This window comes from Elephantulus edwardii, unplaced genomic scaffold (genome assembly GCF_000299155.1).
Source record: "Elephantulus edwardii isolate Elephantulus edwardi_28Jun2011 unplaced genomic scaffold, EleEdw1.0 scaffold00430, whole genome shotgun sequence".
Classification (NCBI taxonomy): Eukaryota; Metazoa; Chordata; class Mammalia; order Macroscelidea; family Macroscelididae; genus Elephantulus; species Elephantulus edwardii.
The window spans coordinates 738,211-747,541 of NW_006400180.1; the positions used below are offsets into that span (position 1 = coordinate 738,211).

The window sequence follows — 9,331 nt, forward strand, 5'->3', positions numbered from 1 at the left end:
GGGTTTAGAGCTGTTGTGCATAGGGTCGCTATGAGTCGGAAACGACTCGATGGCACATAACAACAACAACATGTCGCAGCTAAAGCCACCCCCTGACCACCAGGGGAACAGATATCACTTTGGGGAAGGCATTGTATCCTATGGGACAAACCTATCAGTCCTTTCAGACTGATGGTACAGGAGTAGCAGGTGTCTTGTCTGTCGAGCAAACTGAGACTTAGTGAAACACCATAACAGTGGTAAGGTGCTGAGGAGATGCTGTCATTTGGATCCAGAGTCTTGGCGGCCATGTTGCCCTCTGTCCCTTCTACTGCAGAAGGTGAGATTGTTGACAGGACTCTGTGTCTTTGCCTCCCTAGCCTCTGGTCAGCCTGTAGCCATGTCAATGTCTTCTTTTCCTCCTGCAGTCTAACCTGGGCTTCATGGCCCGGGTGCTAAGCACCTTACACACACTCATCTATGGCTGGAACTGTGCTTTCAAGGAGAGCCACTGCAAGTTCTACCTGCCTCCCATCTTCATGCTCACACTGCTGGTGCCTGTGTGGTCTTCCTGGCCAGAGGCCTGCTACTCCTGCCCTGCTTCAGCTGCAGACTCATCAGGATCCGGAGGGGCTAGAAGAAGCCAGGTGCAACCGAGCTCTTTCTACCTGCTGGCCCCACATTTGAGCAGAAGAGAAGCCATGTGTGAGGCGCCTGCATGGTGACCCAGTGCAGGTGGATGGCCACTCTAAACTGCACAGTGTGACGGACTGTGTGCAGCTGGTGGTCTGAGGACTGCATGTCCAGAAAACTATTTTATTCTATTAAGAATAATACACACATGTGTACAAATTGATATGCATATGTACCTCATATGTACAAAACAAGATTTGTAGTTATAATTATTTAGCTAAAAGGTTTCAGTCGCTGAGATTTCAACTAGTAGCTTTAAAAGTAAGGGCCAAGTGTTACTTAGGAGAATAGCAAGTTGCACTATTATAGCATTTGCAGATAAACTTTTTCACAAGAGAGAATGAACAGCTTGTCCCTTTGGGTGTCCACTTATGCTGCCCCTCAAGACTCTGGCAGAGCTGGGCTCTGAGAAGGCATACAAGAAAACAGCTCTGAGTACACCCACCTGGACATGCAGAACTGGGGAGGGGCCCAAATTGCACCCAAGCCCAGGCTGTGGACAGTCCCAGGCCAGGTTTGCCTGCTGCCAACAAGGGAGCAGGGAGTGCAAGCAGGGGGGATTGGAGCTGCTCTTCCTCATCATTCCTGGGCTGGGAGGATCCCTCCTGGAGTATAAACAGTTGCCACATCAGCTGCAAATTGGCCCTCTTGTGGAAGTGTGAAGTCGCCTTGGCTGGAACTGCTAATGAATCCATCTTGAGAACAAGTGTCATTTCTTTCCCTCCTCTAAGTTGGTGAGGACCTTTCTTTAAACCAGTGTGGCTTCTCCCTTTTCAGTCATTAGTTTAAATTTCTCCCAAGCAGGCCCAGCCCAGACTCCCCCTAGAAAGTGGCCGAGTAGGGCAAGCAGGGAGGAACTGGAGCGTGTGGGGAAGGAGTGTTGATGGACTGTCTTCCATAAACCGGGTCACACCCAGCTCCCTCTGCTCTAAAGCTTGAGAGCCCAGACCACAGGCAGGACACTGGACATTCACCCTTGAGCCATATACCAACCCTCCCTGATTCAGATGGAAACTTTTTGTTCTTCTGAGAAGCAGCTGTGCTCTTCCAGCAGAAACCAGGCAATGTGCTTTCTGCACACCCCTATCCACTTATGTGTGCACACCATAACATCTTCAACACAGAGGGGAGTGAAATCTTGTACTCTGAACTATTGATTCTGGGGCCAGGAAGGGGCTATTGAAGCCTGAGTGGTTGGGCTCTGAGATGAGATGCTTCTGAGAGGTTTGTGGAGCACATTAGGGTTCTTTAGTGAAAAAAGAGAAAAACCATCAAGTGCAAGAACACCTCATTAGACCGACGGCAGGCGGGGAAACAGACTATTCTCCACGGATACCTTCCAAGGCTGTGTGGAAAAGTCTCTCTCATAAATTGGTCTGGATGGTGCCTCAGCAGTGGCCCACAGAAGGTCACCAAAAGGGGGAACAGGTGAAACCAAGATTGGAGTATTTGTGTGAAGTATTGAAATGAGATCCTGCTGATGGCTGTGTACCCAACAGGCTCTCCACGCCAGTCAGAAGTGGCCCTTTCCTTTTCCAAGTCCTCCAGCCTGGAGTCATTGCTCATCTTTCTAAAATGGATTCTGAATCCATAGTGCCTTCCTCCGGGCAGAGTAACCCTGTCCACACGGTTACGGCTGTGGCCTTTTGGAAGCAAATCACCAGGCCATTTTACCAAGGTGCCTCTAGCAACCTTTTGGTGAGTAGTCTAACAAGTAAGCATTTTTACCACCTGGAGATACCTGAGTCCAGGAGTTATTGCTGCTTACATCAAAGATGTTGACACAAAGTCCAGTGTTCCCTTCCGCTCACCCTCCTGCTTTGATAGTACTCATTAAGTGATATTAGGTACATTATGTGAGTGGCAGAAGAAAGCAGATGACACAGAGGACTTGGCCACTCATCCACTGGGCAAGCAGCTTCAAAGGCAAATGAGCTGTGTCTGTGCTCAGTTTCCCTACCTCATCACCCAGCTGGCAGTGTCCCCAGGACTAGTCACCCCCTCCCACCCTGCGATCTACCAAGAGCCTCTTGGGACAAAAATGCCTGGACCAACATACTCTGGAAATTCTAATGTCAGTCAAGATTGATGTTGAAAAATCTGCTACTAAAGGAGTCTATGTATTTTGTTTTCACTTGTATGGCTTGTTTAAGAAGCAGTGATAATAAACAGATAATCTGTGACTACTGGACTTTCCTTTTTGTCCTGTTATTGACCAGCTACTCTTTTGTTTGTCCATTAACTCGAGCTTTCTGAGTGGCAGCTCTCTGAGGCAAGCAATGTGCAAGGTGTTGGGCTGGCTGACATGTGCCCAAGGAACACAGACATATAGCTTCCAAAACACACCAGTAAGGGAGGAGATAGGTGGCAGTGTGGAGATGGAGAGGTGTGAAAAGGATGCCTGTGGCCAGCAGAGGGCCACGGAAGGCCTCCTGAGGGAGCAGTGCCTTTCCTGGGATCTGGAGGGAGCCTTTGCTTGAACGTAGGTTGTAGTGGTGCTTCTCCAACTATATAAAGCACATGTGAACCACACTGGGAACTTATTTAAACACCAACTCTGACTCCTGGGTCTAGGGTGAGATTGAAGACCATTACTTTAATATGAACCCAGATGACACTGAGTTACAGCTTCAGTATTCTTCCACATCATTGTTGTGCATACAGAACCTCTGCCCCATAAATATTCCCCACCATATGCTCTGATTTTTCTGCCTTGCCCTGGCTGGGTACATCTCAGCTTGATGTCAGATGCTGCTGAAACTTGTTGTTGTTGTTTGATGCCATCGAGTCATAGACGACTCATAGTGACCCTATGAATGAAAGGCCTGAGCACTGTTCATAGAATTTCCAGAAGCAAGCCATTTCAGAAGTGGATGCCACTCCTGCTTCCAGGCTTGTTTTAATCAGGAAGCTCCACTGTCCACCATGGGTAACCATTATCACATTTGGCACATCAGTGTCACAGTGCTCAACATCACAGCAACCACGAGTTACCTCTGTATAGCAATGCACAGATCAGTGCTATACCACCTCCCTCCATTCTTTATTTCTAACTCCTTGAACATACAAGACACAAATTAGATCAGATTGTGAAAATGTCCCTCTGTCTAGAAGATTTCTGCAGGACACCGACACCTCCACCCGCGTGGCCAGGACTGCTGCGCTCAGCTGGTTCAGGTCCCCACTGCCGTAGTGCTGGTGTACTAACTGTCCATCTTGGGTGGCAGCGCCATGTACTAGTTTTCTTAAAAGGCAGAGAACCTCAGGATCCAGTCCTGAAGTCAGAGCTCTGTCCCTGTATTCTGTACTGATGATGCTCCCTAGAGTTGAACAGCATACTGTCCCAGGGTCCATCAGGAATACCAGCTCTCTGCACTACCAAACCCGACAGCCAGATTACTCCACTGAAGCTAACTGATTGTTTTACTGTTTGGGGTGGGGGTGGGAGTTCAGGAATGGAAACCCTCTCCATATGCCAAAAAACCTAAATGACTAAAAACAATTTCTCTGGGAATAATCACTGAAAAGTGGCCTTGTTGTTTTGAGCCCATCAAAAGAACTATGGCTAAGAAACAGCTTCATCAAAAATCATCTCCAAATGGAAAACAATTCTTATGCTTGGAGGTTAGCTTAGTTGTTGTTTGATACATAATGCTGGGAAAGGTAAGGCTGAAAAAAAATTGTATTATTCCCAGTAGTGGAATTTCTGGGTCAAATGGTATTTCTATTTCCAACTTTTTGAGAGAGCTTCATACTGCTTTCCATAGTGGTTGTACCATTTTACATTCCCACCAACAGTGAATAGGGGTTCCAGTTTCTCCACAACCTTGCCAGCATTTGTTGTTTGCTACTCTGTTGAATTTTGCTATTGTTACTGTGGAGAGATGATATGTCAGTTGTTTTGATTTGCATCTCTTAAAGCTAAGGATTTTGAACACTTCTTCATGTGTTTGTCTATCATCTGAATGTCTTCTTTGGCAAAGTGTCTGTTCATGTCCTGTGCCCGTTTTGCAATTGGGTTGTTTACCTTTATCTTGTTGTGGTGCTTGAGTATTCTATAAATTCTAGTTCTAAGTCCCTTACCATACATGTCATTAACAAATATTCTTTCTCAGTCTGTGGCTTTCCTTTGTACCCTGTTGGAGAAGTTTTTTGATGTGCATAGGCATTTGATTCTTAGAAGATCCAATTCACCTGTTCATGTTATGGATTAGGGCTTCTAGAAATCTTCCAAGCTTTTTTGTGATGAAGTTTATAGTCCTTGGTTTTAGTCCTAGGTCCTTGATCCACTTTGAGTTGGGTTTTGTGTATGGTGTGAGTCTTTCTTCGGTTTTCTGCAGATAGTTTTCCAATTTTGCCAATACCATTTCATGTTTATTACTGCATTATTCACCATAGCAAAGAGATGTAAACAACCCAAGTGCCCATTAACAAATGAATGGATAGAGAAGCTGTGGTATATTCGCACAATGGAATATTATGCAGCCCTGAAGAACAAGGAACTCATAAAATATACAAAATGGATGACCCTGGAGGAAATTATGCTGAGTGAAATATCTCAGTCACAAAAAGACAAAAACTGCATAATCCTACTGTTATAAAACAGGTCTGACATCGGGATTGGGGAGAAACTGAAAAAAGAGGGTATAAATAATGTACACTGTACTGAGACAGATGAGGGAAAGAACCGCTTAAAAGGAATATATGATTAGGTATTATTTTCATGACAACAGTCCAAAATAAGAGCTGCATTGTAAAGTAGACTGGGGTAGGGGTGTCGAATTGAACAACAATGAAAGAAATTTTTTTTTCAAAGACAAAAACAAATTGGGGGTGCAGGGAAGAAAATGTGCAACAATGAATGAATAGAAATCCAAGTTCTCTATAAACTTTCATTAAAATCTCATTTTAAAAAAAAGAATGATATAAATGAAAAAGCTCTGCTATCTGCAGCTATATGCCGTAAGAACTGCCAACCAAAATATCTTGTTGATTAAGGAAACCAAATTCTTATTCAGCTGTTTCAAAAGTTTTATTCTTTTCAAAAGCAATAAATTTGGTCCTTGAGCATGGAACTAGCCATGGCACAGGGCAACAGCACCACTAGAGCAGAATTCTCAGTGACTTTCTCTAACAAATATTTGAAAGTTTCTTCTAAATAACCTGAAATGAAATTCAGGGGAAGAAGTGTAACCTAATTGCACATACTTTTAAAAAAAATAACATTTTAATTGTATACTGGTTTACTTACAAAGGTCATATGTATTGTTTTTCACATTGTATCTTTCCCATTTCCTTTCCCCACCCTCAACTCATCAAATTGTGCAACTCTATGATTATCTCCAGCCCATCCTCACCCCTCTGCTCCTACCCTCCCCTACTTGGATCCTCATTCCTCCTACACGTTCCACAGTAGTGCAGTAGTTCTCCAGTAATAGTCTTATGCAGTATTTGTCCTTATGGGACTGAGTTCACTTAGCATAATGCTCTCCAGTCCTTAGTAATTTACAAAAATCATTGCTGCTGCATGCTAAGTAGCATTCCATTATGTGAATGTACCATAATTTCTCAATCCATTCTATTGTGGTTGGACATCAGGGCTGTTTCCATGTCCTTCCAATGGTTAATAATCCTGTTATGAACATTGATGCACAATTTTAAGTATCTCCATTCTCATTTTCTTGGGTGTATTCCATGCAGTGGAATAGCTGGGTCATATGAAATATCTTTGTTCAGCTTTCAGAGGAAATGCCAAACTGCCTTCCCACCAACAGTGTATGAGTTCCTATCTCTCCATTTTCTTCCCAACTTTTATCATTTGCTATCCTGTTAAAATTTGCCACTACTTCTGTAGTGAGATGTATCAATGGTGCTTTTGAGTTATTGCCAGTGATTTTGAGCATTTCTTCCTGCGTCTGTTGAACATCTGAATGTCTTCCTCTGAAAATTCTTTTCCTATCTTTTGCACATTTTGTAATTGTTTTATCAGTATTTTTCTTGTGGAGGCCTTGTAGGATTTTGTAAACTTTTTATATGAGCCCCTTATCTGAAATGGCATTACCAAATATTTTTCCCAGTCAGTAGGTTTTCTTTTTACTCTGTTGGAAAGTGTTTCTGATGAGCACAAGGATTGAATCTTTAGAAGGACCCATTCATCAATTTTATCCTCTCCGGATTGTACATGTCTAGCAGTATTTAGCAGTCTTTTTATACCATAGGCTAGGCAGTCTAAGCTTGATGCCAGTTTGTCTCTTATGAACTTCATTGTTTGTTTTTTTTAATTTTATATTACTTTACTTACAAAGTTTGTATACATTGTTTTTCACACCAGATCTTTCCCATTTCCTTCACCCCCACCTTCCTCCACCCATCAAATTGTGAGACCTTATGATTGTGCACCCACCCTTACCCTGCCCATCCTCAGCCCTCTACTTCTCCCCTCCCCCCCTTGGATCTTCATGCTTATTCTACAATAATGGTCTTGCACAATATTTGTCCTTTTTGGACTGAGTTATTTCACTTAGCATAATGCTCTCCAGTCCTTCCCTTAGGTAGTAATTTACAAAATCATTGCTCCTGCATGAACTTTATAATTTTGGGCTTTACTCTCAGGTCTCTGATCTACCTTGACTTGATTTTTGTGTATGGTATGAGATATGGATCCTGTCTCACCTTTCTGCAACTAGCAGTCCATTTTTTTCCAGCAAAAGAGGTTGTCATTTCCCCATTTGATAGGTTTTAATTCTTTGTTGAATATGAGTTGACCACAGATAGATGGGTCTATTTCTGGGTTCTCAATTCTGTTCCATTGTTCTATGCACATACATTTTTAAAAATGAATTAAAAGACCTCAGTTGAAAATACAAAGTAGAATAAAGACAATGATTCTACTAAATCAGACTTTTGATAGTATTTTAATACTGAATCACAGCAATTATTATGGCACTAATTATAACCATCTTAAAATAAGTTAGTTTTAAGAAAAGTACAAAGGTATTCAACATCATTGTTTTCTTTCTTAATAATTGACGTTTTGTCTGAGGAGGCACATGACATGTACCTAATAATATTTCCTGGGAACTATGAAAAGTAGATTTTTGCTCAATTAAATTCTATTTCCCAAAAATTTCTGTAATAAACCCTGATAGTTTATCCTATTTCAATTTTATTTCTAATTGCCAGCCACTCAAATGCTTTGACTTCCTTTTTTTTTCCTCTCTGCTCAGAGATGACCAACCACAAATATGACCTTTAATGTATAGCAACTAAACAAAGAATCTATTGCCAATCTTCCCAGGATGTGAAAAACCATCATGCCTTTGTCTACTAGGCACTGATTGCATTTATTGGACAAGAACTATAGATTATGTCTATTATCCCCAGCAGAAGCAGAGTGTATTCTTGAAAATCTAATTTTGGCCAACAGTTAAAACTCTCCCCCCCTCCACTAGATAATTTGTCAAGGTTTTCCCCTCCTGAATAGTCTTTCTACTAGAAAATAACTAGGCTCTGGACAAAAGATATACCTTTGAATAAATTCCTGGACTCAGGAGGTAAGGAAAATAACTGGGCAGAAAGTAACTGTAAATACAAATTAAAACAAAGCATCCTCACAGGTACACAGGAAAAGCCGGACAGAGGAGGTGCTGGGGACGCGGAGAACGTGCTCCTGGGCAGAGGGGAAGCCTGGAAGCTGAGCACCAGGGGAAGTCACCTCATATAATAGTGAAGAGGCATGTCACAGGTACACAGCAAAAGCAGGTGGGCCCTCGGGCACAAAGGAAAACATAATCTACACAGTAGTTCTACAGGACATGTCACCTTCCCTTGGAGACAGTACTACTAAACTTAAGAGACACTGGTCAAAAGAAAAAAATGTCAGCAGTTGACATGTTTGGAGTCACAGAAGCCAAGAAAGCTTCAGATACAAGCTGTCAGATCATGAGTTGGACAATGGAAGATATTTTCTGAAGGGACATGGCAAATGTGAAGCGTTATCCTGGTGGAGGGTGGAGCTGGGAAGTAAGTGGGCCAAGGCACTGGGCTAAGGATGGGGTCAACACTGTAACTAATGCTTAACTCCACAATAAGGGATTTATCTTTCACTGCTCCACAAATTGCTTGTCTGTCAGATACTCCCCTAACTCTGAACATTGAGATTAAAACAGACTAGGAAGAAAGATTGGCCACCCACTTCTGAAATAGCAGGCCTCTAAAACCCTATGCACAACAGAACACATGCAGACTAACAGAAAGGGCAATCTAGGTAGAACTATCAAGTATGGAAATACAAAGGAGGAGGAACAGTTGTAAGCAGACCCTAGGGATTGGAACATGGAACATGAGAGCCATGAATGTAGGAAAATCAGAAATTGTTAAGAAAGAAATGGAACACATAAATATTGACATATTAGGCATTGGAGAGATGACATGGACTGGCATGAAGCATTTTGAGTCAGATGACCATATGATATATTACTCTGGAGATGAAAAGACAAGGAAAAGTGGGGTTGCCTTCATAGTAAAAAAAAGTAATTTCAAGATCCATCTTGAAGTACAACATCGTGAGTGACAGGATTATATCCATACGCTTACAAGGAAGTCCAGTGAATACCACTATCATTCAGATATATGCACCAACAACCAGAGCCAAAGAAGA

The 9,331-nt window shown here is 42.4% G+C and overlaps 1 protein-coding gene across 1 annotated transcript in view; it reads left to right on the forward strand.

The window, feature by feature from the left end:
- STEAP3 (STEAP family member 3, metalloreductase) overlaps positions 1-688 on the forward strand; it is a 57,293-nt gene extending 56,605 nt beyond the window's left edge. Inside the window, 2 exon segments of the mRNA XM_006902573.1 lie at positions 408-534; positions 537-688. Of these exon segments, the coding sequence (XP_006902635.1) occupies positions 408-534; positions 537-688 (279 nt within the window).
- Positions 689-9,331: the final 8,643 nt, after the last annotated feature.